Source organism: Tiliqua scincoides, chromosome 4, assembly GCF_035046505.1.
Source record: "Tiliqua scincoides isolate rTilSci1 chromosome 4, rTilSci1.hap2, whole genome shotgun sequence".
In the NCBI taxonomy this organism is placed as follows: domain Eukaryota; kingdom Metazoa; phylum Chordata; class Lepidosauria; order Squamata; family Scincidae; genus Tiliqua; species Tiliqua scincoides.
The window spans coordinates 26306443-26331424 of NC_089824.1; the positions used below are offsets into that span (position 1 = coordinate 26306443).

Here is a 24982-nt window from a genome sequence, read left to right on the forward strand (position 1 = left end):
ACTAATCAATAATATGTGGCATATGAATTAGAGTGCGGGGAGGAGGAAACGATGAATGCTGGAACTGGTAAATACTGTGATCACTTTCTGGATTAACCAACATTTCAAACTGAAAGTTTTATTGGATATGGTGTCCTAACTGTTGATGCCACCAAGCATTAACTATGTGCAACTCAGAAGTAGAATCTTGCAGGCTTATAATGTTTTCCTTCAATGTGATACAAATTTACTATTCAACAATTCTTCTCTAACTTGGATTTTAATCCAAGATGAACAGGAATTTAAGCTCTTCCTTCCTTCCAGCCACCTATCCTGCTTCTAAGGCCTCTTCTACCCCTTAATCTTTCTTGTTGCTCCAGTGGTGAGGGATTGAGGAACATCTTTCTCCGCATCCCATCTTTGACGTCTGATAGTCTGTGATGGATGTGTGTCATAGGCAAGGAAAGAAGGGAATTGTAGCACTCCCTACCCATGTCAGGAGGACTGGAAAAAAAAACTTTCCAGCATTCCATGTACCTGGCTTGCAATCCTCTCCATTTGCAGATAGCAAGAGGGGAAAAGTCCCTCATTCTCCCCCTGCTACTGGATCAGTAAGAAAGGTAAGAGACTTGGGGCACAGTCCTAACCCATTTTCCAGCACTGACATAAGGGCAGTGCAGCTCCGAGGTAAGGAAACAAACATTGCTTTATTTTGAGGGAGCCTCCATACGTGCCCTCCCAACACTAGGATGCAGCACACATCCCATTGGCACAGCTAAGCCAGTGCTGGAAAGTTGGTTAGGATTTGGACCTTGGAGATTGCAAGAGGAATCAGACCCTTTTGCGCTCCCAGTGACCTAATCAAGGAGAATGTGTCAGAGTCCAAAGCAGGATGTTGGTTGGATTTGTTTAAAAAAAAATGACAAGAGACATTGTGATTTAGCTGTCAATGTGTCATACTAACACTGGAGAGACTCTGTTCAAACCACAGCTCACCTATGAAAAGCTCACTTAAAGGTGACCTTAGAGCTAGTAATGCACACGCTCAGCTGAAGCTGTCTCACACAGTTGTTGTGAGGATAAAACAGGAGGAGTAAGCCTCCTATTCATGTAAATTCATGTAAGCCACCCTGAGTTCCTTGGAAAGACAATGTATAGAAATATTGCCTGAGTTATGAGACTAGTTTGTGTTCTTCTGACCTTGATTGTGGAGAAGGGGTTCATCCAACACTCGTCTTAACAACCATTCAGGTACAGCCTTAGAAAGCAGTATAAATGAGTGGAAAAGAGAGAGATCCTAAGGAATAGCTCTCTTGTAATTTTATGGGAATCAAGACCAAGATAAATTGTGAACTGGGGTGAGTAAGACGTTTTTGTTTACAATGGCATTCAGCAGGGGAAGATTGTACACAGTATTCTGCCAAAGGACATGTTCTCATAGCAGCCTTTGTTTATATTCTTCCATTTATGCATTTTATTTTTTGTTTTCCTCATCTCCAGTGACACCAGTTGGGACTGTTCTTCTGCCATCACCCATACTGGGGATGACTGGTGAGGAATGAATGTGCTTGTCTTTGGATTTGCGTAAGATTGAACAGACCTGGTCAGGTTGGTGTAGGAATCAATCATTAGGTAGTTTTTCATTCATCATATTATCCCACCTCTGACTGCTCAGGTGTGTACACTTGGGATGTCTACCAAATTACAAGAATTTTCAGGTTGCTCTGTTCCTGCTGTCTTACTCTTGTGGTTCACCTCTATTGCTTTATTTCCATATACAGATTCTTTTCGTTTCTATAGCAACCATAAATACCAAGCTGCATTCACTTTGCAGGTCCTCTTAGTGTTTTCAGGCTGTTGAATGAGGCTTAGTTGAGGACTAATATGTGCCTTGAGGTTTGCCATAAAAACTACAATCCAGATGGGGATGTGTGCACACCTGAGTGATCCAGAAAGCCCCCCTCTCCAGTGCCTCCAGATTTCTCTTTTAAAGTCCCTGGAGTTGCAAAGTAGTTTAGTGAATGTGCATGAGTGTATTCAAAGGGGAGATGGTGCTGGTGTACAAATGGTTTTTCTGCTTGAGGGCAGGTGTGGAATGAATACTAAAGGCCTTCCAAGCTATCTATGTTTGATTGATAGGAGAGATTTAGTAGCCCCTTTAAATAGGTAGGTGGAAGGGGCTAGATTCTTGCCTGTGGGCTTTCAGGTTCTTTGTGACTGTGCTGTGGGAGCTCTTCAGATGAGTCATCCTTTTTCAAAACTAAAGATAGAGGCAAAGGTGATTTTTAAGATGGAAGGAGAGCTGCTGTTGTGCTTTCTGTCTCAGAGTGAAGGCTGTGGTCTGTTTGCACGCAAGGATGAAAAAGCTGGGAGCGGTTTTCTGAAAGAGAAGAGATATAAACTGGATATAGATGGCCTGTGTGTGTGTTTGTGTGTGTGTGTGTGTGAGAGAGAGAGAGAGAGAGAGAGAAAGAGAGAGAGAGAGAGACCTGAAACTGCTAAATTGGGAGCAAGTGTAGGCATTATTGTGTTACAAAACAAAAAAGCACATGAAGGGAACAGCTGAGGCTTTATCTAGTGTCTGTCCCTTCTGCAGATTATATGTAGAGAGAGGCCCAGCCTTTAATTCCTACTCTGTCATGGTCTTTGTTTCTCTTTTCCTTTCCTGTTTATGTACACCGATACTGTAAACTTTTGAGTGCCTTTTTATTAGGCTAGGTCAGGGGTGTCCAAACTTTTTGGCAGGAGGGCCACATTATCTCTCTGACACTGTGTCAGGGGCCGGGGAAAAAAGAGTTAATTTAAATTTCAAAGTTGAATAAATTTACATAAATGAACTAGAGATGGAACTTATATGAATGAATGGAGGTCTTGCAATAGCTTATGGCCTATAAAAGGCCTTGCACAAAGGGCCTTGTTGATTCAGACCACTGCTCCATTTAGGTCAGTACCATCTACTTGGACTGGAAGTGGCTTTCCTGTCTTGGGCAGAAAGAACCTGGCCCAGTCTGCCAAGCTGCAATCCCCCCCCCCTTTTTTTTTAAATAGAGCAAGTGAAATTTGAATCTTCTGTATGTAATACAAGTGCTGTACTACTGATCTGTGACCACCTCAAATACTTTATAAGACAATATCTGCAGCTAATATGCTTATTTCTGTCAGCTTAGTGATCACATATCTTGGGTCCAGCTCATACATATGGAGCTCTGAGGAGAAGAATGTTCTGTCCCTTGTCAGGAGAATGTTCATTGCTGTCCTTTATAGGAGACCTGGTAGAAGACAAAGGCTGCAATTCTATACCCACTTTCCTAGGTGTAAGCCCCATTAAACACAAAAGGACTTATTTCTGGGTAGACATGCTTAGAATTATGCTGAAAGTGTGACTCTGTTATGAAAGTGCTTTTTCTGTTGCTGCTACTTTAGAATGTCTGATATGACCCTGAAACCATGAGGGCTAGATCATTCATAGGAAAAGAAAAAAAAAGTTACATGTACATATATATTCCATCTGAAATGGGATATCAAAAATAGGTGGAGGAGTGCTGCATTCACTTGCAACAGGGTATAAATCTACCTAATACCTGTTGTACACCTTTCTCAAAGCTGTTCAGTTCAAAATCATATGGAAAAATATCACTGTGTAGTAAATAGATATTTATTTTGTAACCCGTTTCCTGAACTTCTATATTGCTCTGATATTTATTTTTTTGTTTAGAAAAACAAATAAAAGCTATGAGGGGGAGTGAAATCTTGCCTTGTTTCAGTCAAGTATTACTGCTCCATCTTTCTAAGTAACTTATCCATGGAATTGGGTCTTAAGGATCTGATTAATTTGGGGGGGGGGGTGTATTACTAGATAAGTCTTTTTGTTGGTGAAGTAGGGGTATCATCTTGCATCCCTCATTGAATTACCTGTATATGAGTCATGAGTATCCTGCAACTGCAAGATGTCATTCTAGTAACTAATCTTTTCTACCCTGGATCAGTTTATCTACGGAAGAAGATATAAAATGAAGGACAGGAATAACTTAGTTCCTTCGTCCTATACAGTACTTCCCATCAGCTTCTAACATGAACAATATGGTAAACAGAATATTATCATTTTGCACTTCTTTGAAAGCCTCAGACCATATCTGACAACTTCTGAAATAAATTAATTTTAAACAAGTAATGTCAATTTATAAAATAATAGGAACTTGTGTATGGAATGTGCATTTGATTTTCGGTGAAAGCCAAATAAGATAGAAAATAGTGGTATTCTGATATGGAACCCCCAAACACATAATCCTGAATGTGGATGGTTGTCCAAACAGATGCTAGGATACATAGCAGTAGTATGAAAATGTTCGATCCTAATACTTTGATTTTGTTTAGGAACAGCTTCAGAGTTTGCATTCTCATTGAAATAGGTATTTGTTAGTCTTAACAAGAACACTATATTATCACATATATATTAAAAGGTATCCCTTTATTGTAAACAGATTTCTTCATAACAGAAATTCTGAATTAAATAACACAGTATTTTACAACAACCTAAAGAGGCAAACTACATTTGACCCTTATTGCTTTACTAGCCCTCATGGCTTTCTTATGGCATTTCTGTCTGCCTGCACTGGTGAAGTGATTCAGGAGGAGTAAGATGGGCAGACTTGTGCAAGCATTTGGAACCTCATCAAAGATTATACAATAAAGGTTAACAAATGAGCTTTTCTGCATGAAGTGTATGAACAATATTTGTGTTTTTGCTCTAAATTAAAAATGTTTTGTTTTCCTAGTTCCATCTGAAATTAGCAGATGTTAGATGTGGCTGAATTTTCTTCCTTACAAAAATATCAAGGTTTCAGTAGTAAATAAGATATGTTGTGTATGTTGTGTTGTGTAATTTTAGAAAAAAGATCTCCAGCGAACATTTCCTGTTAGGACAAAGTAGCTTTACTGTAACCATTTTTGTTATAATTTTGTGCTTTCAAAAAAGGAACTTCCTTTGCAGCTGATGTAACCTTAGGCTCATTTTGGATAATTTGTGTTTACCTACTCTGCATTGTTCAAATTAAGCAGCTTTTCCTACTTTAGAGTATACTGTGAAATATAACAAATAAAATAGTTATATCTCTATGAATTTGAAGAATTTGGCATTTGTGAATTTCACACACTTTTTCTTGCAGGCAATGGAATAAAAAAATACAGTGTTATTTGTTACTGAGGCTGCAGTTCCATCCACACTTTCCTGGGAGTTAGCCCCATTGACTATAATTGGATTGACTTCTGCGTAGACATGCATAGGATTGAGCTCTGATACTGGTTCCTTCAGAACAGTAATGCAACATCCCCTTTATGTGTAAGTAAGGGGTCTTAAGATGTAAGAAAATGGGGTGGCCTATAATGAATCTGTGGAAGAGAAGAAAATAAAGGCCATGTTTCATATTCTTGAGTTAGTACTCTTTCTATCATTTCCTGAAACCATAGGAGAAATGTAAACACACAAGCTGCTAGATTCCCATTTTCCCCCACCAAATATTTATGGCTCGGTGTTGATTTAAAATTATTAAATGGGGTCTTATATTAGGTCTATCCAGCTCGCTTAAGATTCTCAAGGTTTACAGGTTGTGCTCTGCGACTGACTTTCTGTTTTTGTTTTGCCTCTCACGCAAGTGGTCTGATGTCAAGCAGTGCTAACATATGAATTGAAATTTTCTTGTGTTTCACTGCATTATCCTTTGTGACAAAAAACACAAAGCATTCTTGGTTGACCATTTGTGTGGGAGGAAATGAGGAAAAAATAACTGATTCACACATCCATGTACATTACTTGCTGTCCTGTCACTTGATAACTTATCACTCGGCGAGAATCAATTGAGCATGTGAATCATCTTCAGTGAATAATATTGTGTCTGAGATTATGCAAGGAGATGATATGGAATCTCTGTGATGGTTGTTACGTAATGGATGTTCGCACACTTGATAGGTGTTGCCACTAGAGTTACAGCCAGGGCATGAAGAACAGGCATGTGTGAACTTGCTTTCTGTTGCTTAGTGCAACTTTTGAATTGGTCCTACAGATTTGTTTTGGTTGATGTATTGTGACTGAAGTTTGATGCTCTCTTTTAAAAATGGCTCTTTGAAGAAGTTTTATTATGCATTTCTGGACATCATGTGTTTAGGTAGCAACTGAACCAGGATTTCAAACAAACCTGTATGAGTGTTGTGTAAGAGCAGAGGAACATCAATAGCCTATTTTAGAATACTCTTCTTTGCTCTTTAAACACTTTTTTATTTGTGTATAATTCTGTTGACACTGTTCCAGTTTTTTGTGACAACTTACAAATTATGAGATTCTACTTGAGCAAAGGTTATTTCAGAAATTGTGCAAATAGAAATTTTTGGCATGGTAGTATGCCTCTGAATATTTGTTGTAGAGATGTAATAGCAGAAGAGATGTTGTGGAGATGCAATATAGTCTTCTCTCCTTGTTTTGAATCTTCCCAGAGGAAACTGGTGGGCTACTGTGGTTCAGAGGATTCTGGACCAGATGAGTCTCTGGCATCATCCAGCCGGGTTTTTCTTTTATCAGTAGATTCCTGATTGAAATCCTGCTTTTTCTGTAAGCTTACTAGGTGGCCATAGGGCCTCTCTCAGTCTTGGACCCTTTTTCCCTTGCAGTGTATATACTGTGACTTACCTTATAGCAGTGTTTGTGGGTCCGGACCCACTAAGTGGGTTGTGAGCCAATTTCAGGTGGGTCCTCATGAATTAACTTTTAATTTACTTAATTGATTTGATTTGATTTTGTTGGGGGGGGGTTATTAAAATTTTTTCTGTTTGATGATGTCACTTCTGGCCATGTCATCACTCCCAGCTTAATGACATCACTTCCAGTGGGTCCGGACAGATTGTCATTCTAAAAAGTGGGTGCTAAAAACTTTGAGAACCTCTGTGTTACAGGGTAGTTTTAAGGATTACAATTAGAATGCATGTGACTTTTTGCACACTAAAGAAGTATCGAAAGGCTTCGTGTTCTTATTTAATAAGCATGGTACCTTATTGCTGTAGGTCTGAAGTGAAAACTATATTGGAAATTATATTTCAGTACAATCTAATTTGAATGCTTTGCTCTGCTTGGTATTCATATTTAGAGTGGGAAGGATCAGAAAAAGCAAATGTCTCACATTAAAATGGGATTCTACGCATGTCGGCCTTTGTAATAATGCCATTACACAAACTCATGTTGATTTAGTTCGTAGGTTAATGTGCTCAATTTACTAGTGAAATTTTTTTTATTGTATCAACTAGTTAAGCTAATTCAAGGCAGTCTAATTTCTTCCTGCTTTCCATCCATATGCCATTTTTCTGGAATCCCTGTTACTGCACATTTGTAGTTTCATTCCTGATGGCAGTTAAACCTGTCCTACGTTTTTGTTCCTGTTCAACAAGGGCAATGCATGTGGAGAAGAAATTCCCATGTGTGTATCCCTCTCCCAATGTTCAAGAAGTATACGCTCTCTACAAAAGGGTAATATATTCAGGATTTCCAGCACTTGGGGATTACATATGCAGCTTCTGATACTGGAGTGGGAACTATGATTGCCATACTGAATATACTGTTAGAGAAGCTCTGCAAGTATCAAGCTTGGGGGGTGGAATCAGCTGATTCATTCTCTGCCATATCCATAGTGGTGGTGGAGGTCAGTATCCTTTCTGTTCCTAACAGGAATTAGATTGTAAAATACATATCAGTGTTGATAACCTTCAGCCATCTATTGGCTGGATAGGCATACTGTGATGCTGTTAATGAGGCATTGGCATGTTACTACTATATGTATACATCTCTGAATTTGGACCATAGCTGATGCTACTTCTTTGTTGCCAGTATATCCTGAGAAAAGTTTTATTTATTAGCTTTAGAGCACAATCCAATGCAGGTTTACTCAGAAGTGAGCCCTATTGTGTCCAGTGGGACTTGCTCCCAGGAAACAGTGTATAAGATTGCAGCCTTAAACAGATAATAGAACCAGCTTTTTTCTTACTCCAACATTCCTGCCATCTCAACCACAATTGACTGTTGTCATGTGAACCCTTATCAAAGTGTCCTTGGCTGGATGAGACCAATTGCACTATAAATAAGCAAGTTTTGGTTATAGGCTTTTGACCTCAGATAAAGGGACTGGCTGACCTTTAACTTACTTGTTCTTATTTCAAGGACAGCTTTTAATAAAATGAGCTTCTTGATGGAGTAAACTCCATAAAATAAAACCACATTCTTCTTACAAGCAGCAGTGGAATGAACTAGAATGGATATTTGGAATGAAAGAAAAGGGTCTCTGTTACTTGAATCTATTAACAACTCAAAACAATCTAGCTCTGCACTAGTTAAATCGTAGAAAATGCTACAGGCAACCCCACCATTGCAATTGCCATAGAAAATTATTGTTAGTCGTTACATTGATAGTTCACATTGTAGAAATTACTAGCAGATGGAAAAATAGATGACTCAGAAATACAGTATTAGCAATCCATATTTTTTGAATCAAAGGCCTCTAATAAGCATTAGAGCATCTGTGAGGTTATTTAAACTGTTGCTAGGAAGAACTTGTTTTTGAAGCAAACAAAGCACTTTCAACACAACTTGTTTCTGAGTGGATGTCTGTTATGCTTAAAATTTGAGTACTGATTATTTTGAATATGTTACCGATGGCTTCCATTTCTCTCATTTAACCACAGTATCTAATCTGAAGTCAGATCTACAGTTATTCAAGTATATTGCTAAAATGGATTGAAGCTTCTGTGCCATTGTTTTAAATTCACTATGGGCTTCATTGAGCAAACTACTTGGAAGTTCATAAGCATTATGAAAAGCCTTGATGATCCTCAGTGCTTGCACTCAAATGGTCCATTATTTAGTCATTTATTACTTTATTATCCCACCCTTCCTCCAAGGACTTCATGATGACTTCCTAGGTTTTCTGCCTCCTATTTTATCCTCACAATGAGCTTGTGAGATAGGTTACATTGAGTGGATACCCAGTAAACTACTGTTATCATGATTGAGGGAGCAGTCATGGAGCTGGAATCCCTACCATGTATGCACTGCTGAAACAGAGACGCCTGCATTGGCTCGGTCCTGTCATGAGAATGGATGATGGCTGGATCCCAAAGGATCTCCTCTATGAAGAACTTGTGCAGGGAAAGCGCCCTACAGGTAGACCACAGCTGCGATACAAGGACATCTGCAAGAGGGATCTGAAGGCCTTAGGAATGGACCTCAACAGGTGGGAAACCCTGGCCTCTGAGCGTCCCCCTTGGAGGCAGGCTGTGCAGCATGGCCTCTCCCAGTTTGGACAGACACTTGGCCAACAGACTGAGGCAAAAAGGCAAAGAAGGAAGGCCCATAGCCAGGGAGACAGACCAGGGACAGACTGCACTTGCTCCCAGTGTGGAAGGGATTGTCACTCCCGAATTGGCCTTTTCAGCCACACTAGACGCTGTTCCAGAACCACCATTCAGAGCGCAATACCATAGTCATTCGAGACTGAAGGTTGCCAACTACTACTGTTATCATGACTGAGGGAGCACCCAAGTCCCCCTGGTCTGTTTGCTACAGAAAGTTATTCTTTTCTGGTTCGTGTCTTAATAAGTTACTGTCCCTTTTCTGCCCCTCATTTGTGTGAGAAGGATCTCTTGTTTAAAGTATTGATGGTGTGAGGTACTAGCATTATTGTTCTTTAGGGTTCAGTTCTTTTCCTAGAATCTCTAGGTGGGTGGGTGCATCTTGTTCCTTGAGCACATGCCTAGAGATACATGCATGTGAACTCTTAACACACCATGCACAGCCAGCCATGTCACACACTCCAGCTGCTGAAGTATGTTTTGAACAGTTCAGACTGCAGAGCCAACTATGTTTTTCAAGTATATCCTTAACGAAAAGAACAAAAAATTCCTTGGCGTTTCAACCAGTGGAGGATAGGCTGTAGCGTAGTAAATGAAGCATAGTAAATGAATGCAGCATGCGACAGAGTAGAGCCCTTAGCAATGCGTAATAACAGAGGGGATGGTGCTTATATGAGAATTTGGGTCCAGCAAGCATTTCCCAATTTTTGGGAGATAATATGAATTCATGAAGGTAATGCCAGTATTTATAGTAAATTTCCTTTTACCTTAAGAGTCAGTACCTAAAGTGAGTTGGACCCTTCTTACCTCAAGAGTCAGTACTGGTCCCTGAATGGGCAATATGTTCCTAACTGGTTCTAGAAATGAGGCATTGTTCATTTTTGTCTGTGAAGATAAGGCCGGGCCCCAACGTGCAGGACAAGGTCTGAGGTTCATTCCCTGACATCTCCTTTAAAGGAATTCAGGCAGGGCTCAGCTGCTGCCAGCTAAGTTATCTTTAGGGTTGTGAGCCTTCAGGACAGGAAACGGATGTTTCCATTCTGTGCAAAGCACCATGCACATAGATGGTGCCATATAAATAAATAAGCTAGACAGGCAAAGGGTCTGCCTTGACATATTCCTTGACATGTTCCTAGTCCCCTCCCTCAGTTTTGCTTCTACTAAAGACTATGAGCTTTGCAAACAAGAGAGTTAAATGTTGACAAACCTTTCACTGTTTGGTATGAAATGTTCCTACATGTATTCTTCACATCTATAAACTGTGAAGGGTGTATTCTGCGATCTCAAATTAGTCATGGCAAAGAGTGGTAATTCTCTTTCATTGATGTTGTTAGCTGAACCGTATTTTGACTTCAGTGGAACTGAGGACATTAATTGCTGACTTCTGCATACAGTGGTGGTACACATCCTTAGGTTTTCCATTTGGGATGGTGTGGAATTGTTCCTCATTTCTTGCTTTTGATGTGAGACGCACCTGTCTAACTCAACACTAATTCCATTTTCCATGAGATAACTATCTGCATCTTATCAAATGGTCTATTTCTTAGCAAATAGCTTCTCTCCTTTGCTCTAAGTGAAAGTTTGATACAGCCAGATGCTTATGGGAAGACAACTGGGAATTGGCATTGAGAAATATATATATATGTAAAATTCTAGTTGAACCCCAGGCATTTCTTCTCTAAAAAAATCTCGAATAACAAGAATAGGCAAAAGACTGCCAGTAAAATAAATGTATATTGTCACATCATTGCATCTCAGCATTTTCTTTATCACCATTCCAATTCATCCACTTCCACTTTCAGAGAGCAGGAAAATTGTGACCAAGATGATGTCATATTGTGTGTTTCTGTTGCGAGCTATTGCCAGGGAGTAGGAAGATGGCAGCACTAGCATCCAAAAGAACCCTATGAAGCCTGCCCTAAGATCCAGGACGACGACAACGACAAACTGGATAAATAACAGCCCAGTTATGACAGCAAAACAGCAGTTCTGCTGTTATAAATGGTTATATGGTGGCACACTACGCACTATTAGCAGGCATTCTGGAAATACTTCCTCCAACAGTGGAGGTGTCAGAGGCTCGCTGCTGTGGTTGGCTACATGCAGGACTGCAGGTAAGTTGCAGCAGGGGAAAAGAGGTGGGGAAGGGGAGGGCAGGGAGCAGAACAGGGAGGGAGGGGTGAATCCTGGCAGCACTGGTGTGTGCAAAGATCCTATCCCCATCCCTCTCCCTTACTCTCTTCAGTTCTAAGCCTAAAAGGGCTGGTACAGATCTGAGGAGACCCACTGAGGCAGTGGAAGCTTGCTCCAGGGTAAAGGAACAAAAGTTCCCTTACCTCCCACCCCCAGGACACAACAGTGCTCTGTTGGCGCAGCTGCATCATTGGGGGAGGGGTTAGTTAGGATTGCACTGTTAAATAGAAATATCTACCTACTTTTAAATAATGGTAATTGCTGTTTCCAGCACAATACATAGACAGTTCAGAAATAGTCAAGATTCTGTACAATTCCGTAATTTTACTGCTTTTATCATTTAAGCTTTTAAATATTTAACTGTCACAAGAACAAGAAATCCTCTCTTCTGTTTCATCTGGCCTAAGAAATTGCTCTTCATCAGGTGCAAACCATAGCTAATGATAATAAATCCAAGGTTTTAATATTCATCCTCATTATTTAATTTGGTTGTAGTTGTCTGATTGTGTTCAACTATCCCCTGCTGTCCATCGCATCACCTGTCTGTTCAATCCATGACTACTAAGTTTCTTAATATTTAGCCTGACTCAAGATATTTTGTGGCACATGAATGAAGAGATTCATGTTTCCAAAAGGAATGGATGGCATAGTTCAACAGACTGCATATTCAACCATGAGGTTCCTGGGCCACCACATGTAAAATGGTTTGCATATGAGAAGCTGGATTTTAATTAATGGTTACCTGGTTAGTAATGGATATCTGTTTGCTAATGCTGGAACAAGAAGAATAGAAAAGGCAGGATTGGTGGAGTGGTACCAGAAGGCAAAAGTAGTGTGGAGCTGTTCCAACTTTTTTTCTAGAACCATTTCTTGCAAGTACCACTCGCTCCGGGGATGGCTGCTGTGTATGAGGCTAGGCAGTTCACTACACCTTCATTCCTGCCGCAAGGGAGAGAGTTCTCCAGTGGCTGCTTGCTCCAGGTCTCTCTCCATCCTCCCAAGACGGCACCTCTTTTGAAGAGCAAGATTAGGCTACTGCACGGCTGCAGTATATTGCTCACCTTGCCCATATTCACTTCTGGTGGGGCTGAGCCAGGCAGAGCAATGCTGTCTGGTCCCCCGTGGCACTGGCAGCGCTTCACACAAAATAGTCTACGGGGCCACATATTACCAGTCATGTGTTGAACACAAATATTCAATCAATCTCTCAAATGCCAAATGTTTTGTTTCCATCAGGCTTTTCTTTCTTTCCTTACATCTTTGTTCATTAAAACACATATTTGAAAGGTTTGGATTTAGGTAAAAAAGTTAATAAGCAATATTTTGGGATAGCCTTAAACATCTGAGGATGAGCTTCTGTGTATTGCTCTTTTTTTTGTTTAAATGTGGCATCCATCAGTGGCATTTATAACAACCTGCTCTTGACTTTGGAGCTCCATGTTGAATTTCCAAATCCATTGCTGCTGTTAACAAAACAGACATGCTGTATACACCACATTGTGCCACTTCTCACCCAAATGTTGGCTTCTCTTGTGTTTTGGTTCTGCCCATCTATCTGGCACTTGAATGCTTTAAGCACTGCTTCAAAGGGTTTTGAAAACACTCCTGGCTTCTTCCAAATGGGAAAATGACTCATTTCCCCAATTCTCTGCCTCCCCAGCTAGCAGCTACTTGTGCTGCTAGTGTAGCAAGCTGTATTCAAGTCAAGTTCTAAAGGCAAATGACAAAGATGACACACACGATTCCACTGAGTTAAATGCTTGTGCTGTCTTTTTCCCCTTGAATGCAGATTAGGGAATGATAGTAGTGTCTTTGTTGTGTGCGCTTATCTTTTGTTCCATCTACTCCTTTCTTGGCTGCTGTAAAGCAAAGGAAAACACCTTTCATAAAGGCAGCCAAGAGAAGACCAGAAGTAGCAATGATCAAGCTGCTGAGTTAGGTTATGTAAATAAAAGTTTCCTATTGCTAAGAAGGATTCGGCTGGGTTGTGGAGCTGGTTACTAATATCTATTGTCCTTGACATTTTAAAAATGGGAATACATGAATATGTAAGGGAATGGTCTTTATCTAAAGATTACCTTGAAGGCAGGACTAAATGAAAGTCCAAATGGTTAACTTTGTTGTAGAAATGCAGTCTTGCAAAGAAATGAGTTTTCATGTGGAAAAAGACTGCTGTGTACACAGACACCTAAAAAAGGCAAGGTGGAGGGGGTGAGAGGGAAAAAACTTCCCATTTCTTCTATGTAAGTCTTCTTCCAGAATAGCATCAAACACCTCTTTGTCATTTTCTGCACATTGACCATTGGTTTTGTATATGCTCCTGTAACAAAGGAATATCCAGCCAGTTGATTGGTGAACTGTGAATGTGTAATATTGGGAAATAGTAAAAGGGAAGATGCTTTCTTAGCTGGGAGTGATAGAATGACATACAAAGGCTGTCATATGATTTAGGAAGGACACACATGTTTGTGTGAATGGCTGTGGTTAGTCAATTTTTTTAAAAAGCGATCACAATGTCATTTAACAGCTTTTTCTGTTTCCCATGGCCTTCACATGTTTTAGCACTCTCTCTTTCCTTGCAGGAGATGTTGGTTCCCCTAGGCGATTCTCAATGGCAAATTGCATTGTTTCAGTTCATACTTTACAAAAACAAAAGGTCTTTTTTGCATTCCAGAATTGTTTTCTGGTGTAACAACATAATTAAAGTATGATATGTGTTTTCAATTTTGTAGACAAAGGATATTTTTGGACTACAGGGTAGCTTCACCAGGAAATTGTTTTTATCTGATGAAGCAATAGAGTATTCAATGCCAGAGAGTTTTCTTCAACAGGAAACAGGATTTCTATTTAATCGTTCCTAAGTAATGATGATGGAAATAATCAAATCAATAGCTTTGGCTTGTCCTCTCTAGCTGAACTGTGGGGCCTGTGGATTTTTATTCTTAGATTTTAACTTAATAGCAAAAGGGAACTGCAATGGAACTAGCTATGCACCTAAATGTTTCAATGAACTGTTGGTACACTTCCTGTGTGAAACTTCTCTGTAGAAATGGCTTGTTTGTGCAGTTTGCTCATCGATTATGTAGATTCCTGAGTGATTTCAGTTTTTGGAAGTACCTATTACAGCAACATTGCTTCTGGTATATAAACATGTGAATACACACATCATTTTAAGAACCATTCCATTGACACAAAGAATATTTTTGGCTGGTCCCTTGGTGTCCAATCTTTGCTATTGAAAATGGTTTATGCACTAACTAGCATTGATTTTTTTAAGAGAGCAAACCAGTTTCCGTAGCAGTAGACATTCCTTGCCTTTTATTTCTGTCTCAGCTCTTTCCTTATGTCCAGGGGAAAAGTTAAAGCATGTTTAAAATGCAGATGAAAAATAGAATCAAAATGTGAGCCCTGTCTAGACATTATTAAATGTGTGTTTCCACAACATGTGGGGGGAGCAACCAGTCACTCCAGCAAGCCCCACCCCGTGCTGTTGTGCTTTCACTGACACACTCCTGAGACCCAGCCCCTAAGAGGTCAGCGTTTACATGGACACCCAGCATTTCTAATCACAGGAACAATTTCTCCCCAGGTACCATGCAGACAGGTTTTGTACCCATGGGAGCAAAGCTTACCAGCACACTCCAGCTGGAATTCCCATGCATTAATTTTCACATTTTTAATAAAAATTGAACAGGGCTATTCTCTCATCTCTTCCTAACCTCTCAAAGTGTGTACATGATAGAAGCTCACCACTGATTCTAGAAGATGTCCGATCTTATACTTCAGCAGACCACCAGAGGGAGGGAGAATGTCAATTTGGAATGTTACACCTTGTGATTCTCTTCAGTAAGAGAGCACTATTAACGGTCTGTATTTAAAAATAAATAAATCATGTTATTCTTGACCACTGTGTTAAGTTTAGAGCAGTGGTTACCAAACTTTTCAGTACCAGGACCCACTTTTTAAAATGACACTCTCTGAGTTGGGTTATATGTTTGCCTTTCATCTTTGTTTGCTTACCTACACAGTGAACAGATTTACTGTACATCTAGCATGAGTAGAGGAATGTGCTCCTACCTTAGATGAGAAGCAAGGAACATATTCAACATGTTTTTCAGCAATTGCACCTTTTGTCAGTTAGCTTTTGTGCCATATTTCAGGCTGCCAACACCAACCTTTTAAAGTCTTTTGTGGCTTTAATACCTTATTGAAGACCCCCTATGTCCATGTGGGCCCTGCTACTCTTTGTGGTTGTGCAGGTCATGCACCTCTGCTACATAAAGCGAGAAGATCTGCAACAAAAACAAAGGTCTTTGCTTCTGATTGCCCAGAGTCTGTGAGGTGGAGATGTACCTGTTGGGGAGGGTATGAGATGCACTACTTCAAAGAACTTTTATGACATGCTGCTGCAGCTGCAGCTACTACTACTACTACTACTACTACTACTACTACTACTACTACTACTACTACTACTTTTAATTTTTTATGGTTCTTTTCTTGTTCTTGTTAGGAAGTTTGGCATTGGCCATTTACTGTGGTTCTTATTGGTCTATGATTTTATTATTTTAATTTTCATCATAAGCTTTAGACAGACAAGATAGGAATGTTTTGAAATAGATATATAAATAGCCACTTTTTGGTCCGCCTTCCCACAACCCAGGATTCTGGCAACTTTCCTAGAAGTTCTTGTGTGTCATTTGGGGATTAGATTTTACACATACAGATGCCCTTTCATGCCTGTGCTTGTCTCATCATACTCATGGATACAAAAGAGTCATTAAAGGATTTGTTTTCTTTTTCCTTTTTTTTACTCTAGCTTCCCCCTCCCAGTATTCAAAGCTGAACCCAGTGATGCTTACAAACTTTAATCCCTTGGGTGATTTGACTGAGAGCATCTTAAGAAATCTTTCATTCTTTATGTTTGAAAATTATCTTGTGCCGCACTTGGAACTTCCAGTGGAATTGATTGTGACCCTTCTTGACAAAGTATTTAGTTGTGATTCCTGGCTGTGATTCTTGAATTAAATTGCAAGTTTAAGGAAAGTTTGGTTTTGTGTAGGTGCACGTATGATGCTTGATAAGTTAAAACAGTGTTGGAGCTACAATATCTCTTGGCTTGTTTATCATATCTACCCTAAGTGGGGAATGTGAATGTTGAGTTAACTAAATCAATCAGAGTACATACCTAGCTCATAGTGCCCAGCCCATTAATCATACAAGAAAAACAGAATCCATTGAATAGGTTGCTTGCTACTTACAATCTCTGAAACCTATAGTTTTTTATGGGTGCAGGCGCTGAAGAGAAGTGCCGTTAGTTGTCCTATGCATCTAAGATTTCTGCTTGCTCTCTCTTTGAGACCATGGAAGATTATCCTGCTACTGCTTACTCATGTGTCTGTTGCATAGCTTTCTTACCCCCTCTCTTCTCCTGCGTGTGTGTCCACATAGCAACCTGAGATGCATGTAGAATTGAAGTACGTAAAAGGACACCCTGAGTGCAGGAGCTCTTTTCTGTCACCTGAATGTAACGTGCAAAGTGAACTCTCAAAATTGCTCATAGTTCTTTTTCAAAACATGTCTCAATACTTTGACGTCTGCTTCCTGTGTTACTTTTTCTTCATGTTGGGGGGGGGGATATTGTATATACATATACATGCCATTGGGAGTCTGAGATGCATGCACAGTTCTTGCTAATTTGTATGCTCCAGACAACGGTTGAAAAAGAGATTGAAAATCATGCCTAAGTCTTCTAGGGAAACAGATCCAATGATATTGATGGAAAGATGCTCTGGGTCTTTGAACTCGGTACTAACTCACAAGCAGGTTAATTCTCAATATATAGGCTTTTCTTATTCCTTATTTCTACCCTGGATGTTTTATTAGAAGTGCTGCATGTGGCTTCACAATGTCAAGAAACTTAATGCAAAATGAACCACACACAGAAGGGTATGCTTTTGTGTTAATTATTTTAAATACTTTGTTTTGTCTAAAACAGGCACATTTTTACCGCCAGTGGAACCTGATTGGCATTCATGCACACACAATAACAGCTCTGACAGGACTCTGAAGGCTGACTGCCTCAGGACAGTGGAATAAATATGAACCTTACTGTTTGTTTTCCGTTTTGAAACTGGATTATTTCCTGCAAGTACAGGTGAAGGACTGACCGCCTGCAGCGCCCCCACTTGTTGGCAAGAGTCCAGCTCCATTCCTTTTGTGCAGACAGGCAGCATGCAAATGAGCTGTTTTCTTTGTAAAGAGCTCTCATTATTATTAATGTTTGGATAGCTCCTGAGTAATTCATCAAGTGTTCTTTTACAAAAATGCTCATGTGCCTCAAAGAGGAAGAAAGTTGGCTTTAACCTTCACTCTTTCCTGAATTCAGTCTATTGTTTCAGGTGGTGAAGGCAACTTGCTTTGAATAGACAAGGCACTGAGCCAATGATGGATTGAGGGTTCTTTTAATTTTTGTCACAAAGTCCCTTTGAGGGCTTGTTAGCATATTTCAGAACTGTTTGTTACTTCTGTGTAGCAGAGCATAAACCAGGCACTGCAAGGAGGGGTGTCAGAGAACCCAGAGACCGACCAGGGGGAGTAGTGGCTTGTGGATAGCACTTAGCAGTGGCGTTGCTAGAGGGGTACGGGCTGCAACGGGTGACATGCACAGGGGGATGACACCACTACTGGCCAAAATTTTTAAAACCTTGGTATTGTCGAATAATGCCATCATGTTATATATCAATTGATGTGTAATTCCATGCAGAATGCAATGGAAAAAGCCATGTTGAAATATCTCTATCAAAAGTTATAGCCAAAAAACCAGCGGGGGCAGGGCAATGGTACATCTCCATACCCTCCGCTTGGGGTATTGCCCCACCTACTGCATGGGAGGAGGTCTATCATAGGGATGATGCACTGGCCTCCTGATGCCACTGGCAGTTAGTGTACCTTTTCCTGCTCACTGGTTCAGCAATTGAATGGGGTAAAACTGGTAGATCTTCCTGATGACTAATTCCAGAAGAGATTGTTAAGAGCTCCAGAAGGGTCTTTCTGAACTGGAGGAATGGGCAGATGCTTCTCAAATGTAAGTAAGGGCACAATCCTATCCTGCGCTGGAACAGGCAAGCCAAAAAGCTTGCACTGTATCCAGTGCAGGATAGGGGCCCAAAGTGACTCAGCCTGAGGTAAGGGGAAACTTTTCCCCTTACCTCTGGGTAGGGCACCTTGGCCCCAATGGGTCTCCTTGAACTTGCGCCACCTCCTGAGGTGGCACAGGTTCAAGGTGAGCGGATCGGCTTGAAGCCGCTCTGAGCTCCCCAGGAACAGGGGTTTGATATGGCATAACTGCCGGGTCCCAGCCTCGCCTCCTGCTCCCCAACCACCCACCCCCAGGGCCTCCCACCTCCCGCCCTCCCCCCACCCCGGAACACCTCCCTCCTGGACCATAAGGTGCGTTTGTGCTCATAGCTGCAGCATTATTTCACTGAGCACTTCCCCGTGGACTCCCAAATTCAACTGTACTTTTTGTGTGCAGGGGGGTGGGGTATGTGCACATGGTATATGACGATTGCAATTATTGCCTGAGTGGTCTGTGATCTCCTTAAGGTTGAGAAACACTGATTTAAATAGAATGGCTGGTTATAATTTTATTTAAATAAAATATATTCTAGGTTTTGTGCATCTTGTTTAGTTTATATATTTAGCCATCAAGTCCATTTTAGTTGGGCTATGTTTCTATGCTTGTATGTTTCTATGTTTTAGTAGGGCATTCTATGTATATTATCATTCATGAAATTATCATTCTGATTTGGCTTTTTGTGATTCACTTAGTTCAGTACCAGAAATGTCATTGTGTGATAGGGGTTAGGTAAAGGATGCCTGCTTTCACATTTGTGTTTGCTCTGCTTTGTGCTACACATTGTGTACAATTTACAATGAACAGATTGATAGCATACTATTTCCTATACCTGGTGAAAGTAGCTTTAATAAAAAGTATCCTCCTCTGTTTTTCATTCTTGTCTGAACAGCTAAAAAATCTAAGTTTGGAAGAGCTGCAGATGAGGTTAAAAGCTTTGGATCCTATGATGGAACGAGAAATCGAAGAGCTTCGTCAACGTTACACAGCTAAGAGGCAGCCGATTCTGGATGCTATGGATGCAAAAAAACGAAGGCAACAGAACTTCTGATCTTCTGACTTCCTAAGACAATGCTTTGAGTCAATATGGACGCTGGTAAAACCTGTACATATGAGTTTTGAGAAGCAGCAACTTTAAGCTTCACAGTATCTAAAGCTGAAGTACTAAAAGAAAGCACATTGTATGTTCTGCAGCCTGGGTGGAAAACTTATCCTACTTTTCATATGTTAATACAGTAGAGTCCCGCATTCCACTTCCTGATCCCTTTCATTTGTGTTGCAGTAATGCTGTGTGTTGTACAATAAGGAGTAGTGTTTGGCTCCTTCCCAGTAACACTTAAAGCTATGTCCTAATTGCTGAGTACTGCAGGGCCTTACGTTGCAATATATTTTCTCCCATTTTTAATGGCATATTTATTGTATGTGCCTAGGTGATCTTATTTATTTTTATGCTTGATGCTTCTTAATTATAAATGGGGCTTGCAGATTCAAGTAGTGGAAGCAGGGATAGCATTAGAGTAAAATTTATGTGTGCAGTCACACTCTAAACAGAAGTTGCTACTATATTAAGACCTCAGGTAATGAGTGTTACCTCTAGCCGGCTAGAAAGCACACACTTAGAAAGTCCCACTTAGGTGGGATTTTTTGTTAGGAGCTTGAAGTTGAGTATGTGTTTAAGCGCTTTGCTGATTTGGAGCAAATGATGCATTAGCTACACTAGAGAAATACTCACATGGGGTACAGTCCACTAGGAAATTCTCCGGAGCACGTCTCTAGATATACACTCTTAAACAATGTCTCTGTGTTGCAGGGGGCTTGCACAGGAGAAGCTCCCAGTGGATTTTGTCTCAAAGCCTGTCACTTTCACATTGTTGAGTAGTACCTTACAGAACAAGAAACAAGTGCCTATACAGTTCTTTCCCCAATGCCACCTCACCCTGTCATGCAGGACAAATGCACATAACCCCCTTTGCCTTTCATACTAATTTATCAGTTTTAATATCTCACATGAGCTGCATAATAATAGTACTGTTACATGAATGGGTCAGTTTACTTGGGCTTCTTGGCCTCTTTCCATTTTTCATATCCATTTTTGTTCTCCTTGTATTGGAAATATTTTATTCTTATAGTATTCTCAAACTTAAAAGCCAAAGAAAATTGCTCTGACCCATAGGTACAAGCATATACTGTTTGGGGTTCCCTGTCCCCTGGGATATTCCCTCCAGCAACTCTTCCTGCCAAATGCTAAAGCCTTTTCTTAAAATCAAAACCCTGAATTTAAAAAGCATTTTGCCATTTGCTGCTGCTGAAGAAGAAATACAGTGTAGGTAGAGTGAAATTTTCATGCAGGTATTTGTCTTACAAATACCTTACATGTCTTACAGTCCTATGCCTGTCTCCTTGAAAGTAAGTCCAGTGGGATTTACTCTCAAATCAGTGTGCATCAGGTGACAACCTTTAATTACTTTGCTGCATTGTGACCAGTAAATAGGCATTCTAGAGGAGAAGTGTCCACTAAATATACAGTACATTGTAAGATTTTTCACTCTGATTTTTAGAAATTGTTTTCTGCAGAAAAACAGATAGCAGGGAAATACAGGTTTAGAGCCCAAACCTTGCACGTCTACTCAGAAGCAAGTGCTTAAAAGTCAATAGGACTTACTCCCACGTAGGTATGGAAAGGAATGCAGCCTTTCAGCCCAATCCTGAGCTTACCAGTGCCCAGGGCTGCTGCAGCGCCAAAATGCTTATGCTCCCTTACCCCATGTATTGACCAGGCAACCCCAATAGGTCTCTTCGGATCTGCACCCGCTATTGAGCTGGCGCAGATTTGAGACCTATGTCGGGTCTCCTGGGCTGGAAGGGGAGATAGAATATGGTGACAAGCCTTGCTGCCATCTCTGCCCCCTCCAGCCCCCTGCCCTTCCCCCCCGCCGCCCCAGAATGCCTCCCTCCCCACCCTGACTTACCATTCTGCCGCCTGGCACTCACATGGAGCGCTGGGCGGCATCTGGCTGGCCTCCAACCGACTCTGGCCCAGTGCAGGCTTCACTGAGCCAGCTCCAGTGCTGGCACTGACTGTCACAGGCATACCTTATGGCACATTTGCGACAGTGCGCGCTGGCAGTGGACTGGCATGAGCCCTTCAGGGCTCTTAATCGCCTAAGAAATAATGAACCAAGTGTAGCCTTCCACAGTTGTGTCAGACGGTAAGGAGCATAGCAGAATACCTGCAATAATTAGACAACCTGTCCTCATGGTTACAGGTTTGCTCCTGCTGCAGGTATCCCAGTGTTGCTGTTGAGAGCTCTCTTACAAAGGACACAAACTCACTGCATGTTGCCTACTACATTGTCACACCTTTTCAGCAATTATATTATGGTGGACATATCAGTAGTTGAAAGGATTACAAGGTGTGTGAATCACAGTCCACGTAATAAGCTCCTTTTGTACAACCACATAGTTCATCTTGTAGATCATTTTGCAGTTACTTTAATGGTGACCACAGGTTTGCAGGTTGAATTGAGGGTTCAATTGAACCCTCCGCTTAACAGACCTCCACTTAATTATCTGCTTCTTTACAAACTAATCATATATGTTTTGTGCATGCACATGTTGACGTTAATGCATTTGGATTTAACAGACTTTCAGGCACCCCATCCCCCCATTGGTTAAATCAAAGATTCACTGTATTTCCTTCTGCCTCATGGCTGCAATTGGCATGGCTGTAGTATTCATATACTCTCCAGAATGTCTGATACAAATGACAATGACTTGTACGTAGTGCTAGAGAGGATTTTAGAGAGACCACTAGGTAGCTATTTCGCAAAGGATTATATATTTTACTAAACACTCCATTCCTCTTAATATGTTCTGCAGTCATTGTGAGCCATTTATGCTGAGCACTACAAACTGGAAAGTCGGACAGCACGTTCTGAAAAGCCTTAAACAATCAAGACAAATTATCAGTATAATGGGACCATACTTTTATTTTCAGCTGAATATGGGCTGAGCCATGCAGAGTGTGTGTGTCTGTGCATGCATGCTAGGTTGTATGCCTGTGTTTTAAATTGCTAATTTTGAAATTAGAAAAGTTGCTGTTTGTGAACCTTATTGAACCTGAGATCCAGTACTGTTTACTTCTAGTATGCCACTATCTTTCATTGCATCAGAGTTGTAGTGATCTACTGTGAAGCTATAGCTGGTCGTTAGTTGTACATTGAGCTTTTTAAATCTTTTGTTAAATAGCAAATGGATATAGTATGGATTACAGATGCTTACGATGTGACTTGATATGTTGTTAACTAATCTGCAGTTCAGAAGAATCATGCACATTGCACCTTTTCTCAGTGTGATCCTCACCTCCACTTCAAGGTGCTGAGATGCAGAGCTGTCCACCACCATAGCTACCAAGGCTGTGCAATCTCTTATGGAAGGCAAGCAGGGCAGAGCTGCCCACTTGCTTCTACAGTAAATTCCTTTCAGCAACTAGTCCAGTGCAAGGCTGTGCCAGAGTTTGGAGCTGTGGAGTACAAGGGTCCATTTGTGATTCTCCCTGTACAGATACAATGGATACAGCTGCTGCTTTAGTTCAGTGAGTATGGGCAGCACCCACAACCAATGGCAAGGAATAAGGGGTCCCCTTCTACCAGTCCTGTGCTGTGTAAGGCCTAGGATTGGGCTCTTATAGTACAATCCTATGCATGTTTACTCAGAAGTATGTCCCACAGTGTTTAATGGGGCTTACTTTTGGACAAGTTTTAGGACTTTAGCCTTAATCACCCCACTTCACTTTAACATCCTTCTTTAATATCAAGAGAGGTAACTCAGTTTTTCAGAACAGCACCCAGTCTTCATAATAAGAGTTTTTAAAAATTGAATCACTAAGCCACACCTTTTTCCCAACCTGCAGAGAAATACCAAAAAGTCTAGTGTGGGCATCAGCCTTGCCTTTCCCAGGCGTGCCTTATGCATAATTGACTTTGACCAATCCAGTGTGTTTGGCAATGCCTTGATTATGGTTACACAGCGCAAGCTAGAAGATAGATATTAAACAGCCAGTGATCAGGCTAGGGCAATTAAGTAGCATCTGGAAACATCCCAGTTCAGATTCTGAGTCTCACAAGGGCTTTTTCATTTAAGAACATGAAACTGACTGAATTGCATTTCTCACTTTGGTTAAAGCTTGTTATGCACAAAGTAAAACTGAATTACGAAAGTGATACACAAAACTATAGTGATGCAATAGTTCTGTTTGTGCACAATTCTTTCCCAATCAATGAACTAAGTAGTACATATTGTACAGTTGGAAACAATGTGTAGCTATCTCAGTTTGTTGGAACAGGAAACAACTTGTGTGCCAGGAATGAAATTTAGGAATAGGATTTATAGGCAATTGGTCTTTTTATTAGTCTTTCATATTTATTTATATTTACTGAAACATATACTATTTGTGTCCATAACCACTTTTATCTCCACTGAACAACGTACAGCTTTTTTTGTAAAGTATTTATTTTACTAAAACTTGCAATAAATTCAGTAGAGATTACAATTAACCTGTTAGTGAAATTTTAACCCAGCTTGGTTTATGGTTTGTTTCTGGACTTGTATATCAAAGGTTTACTGTACAGTTTCCAAAATCTCTGAAAAATAATTCTTTGTTATCAAACATTTTGAATAAAAGTTATTTTCCATCTATGTCTGATATTGTCGTGTTGTTCATTTAGGGCTACAGTGAACAAGTCTGTTTTCTCTTAGGCTGCAATATTGTGCATACTTACTTGGGAGTAAATTCCATTGACAATGAAAGAAGTAATTTTCATATGTGTCTTTGAATTGATGATAAAGCCTGCTAGTATCGTCTGCCTCAAAACATTGCCTCAGATTAAGTCTTACTTTAAGACTACAGTGGAGTTGCATTTTGTATAAGGATTAGGTTCTAAAATCAATGTGCAAGGTGAAAATGGCATATAATCAAAATATCTTTGAAAATTCCTTAAATCACTTGCGTTTAGGAGCCATGTTATATGTAAAATACATAACTGTATATGTGTTCTTTTAAAACTAGAATCATGCTTGACAGCTTCATATGTTGGAGAGATGCTACCTGATGCATAGCCTCAGTCTTTCACAAACACCCCTTTTCACAAGGCTTTGGCAATATGGACTATGTATTCCACCTGTGCCAAGTGATCTATTGAGCCATTGAACTTTGGGACAGATTCTCTCTCAGGGTTCCCAAGATGGCAGTATATTTCTTTGACTATCTAGGAAGCAATAGAACCTAGGTTT

General features: G+C 40.4%; 1 protein-coding gene across 1 annotated transcript in view; it reads left to right on the forward strand.

Annotated features, from left to right (window-relative positions):
- The window catches only part of STK3 (serine/threonine kinase 3), a 171886-nt gene extending 147498 nt beyond the window's left edge, over positions 1–24388 (forward strand). The window contains exon 11 of the mRNA XM_066624291.1: positions 19584–24388. Coding sequence (XP_066480388.1) covers positions 19584–19742 — 159 coding nt within the window. The 3' untranslated portion in view covers positions 19743–24388. The remainder of the gene's footprint in view (positions 1–19583) is intronic.
- The last annotated feature ends 594 nt before the right edge of the window (positions 24389–24982 follow it).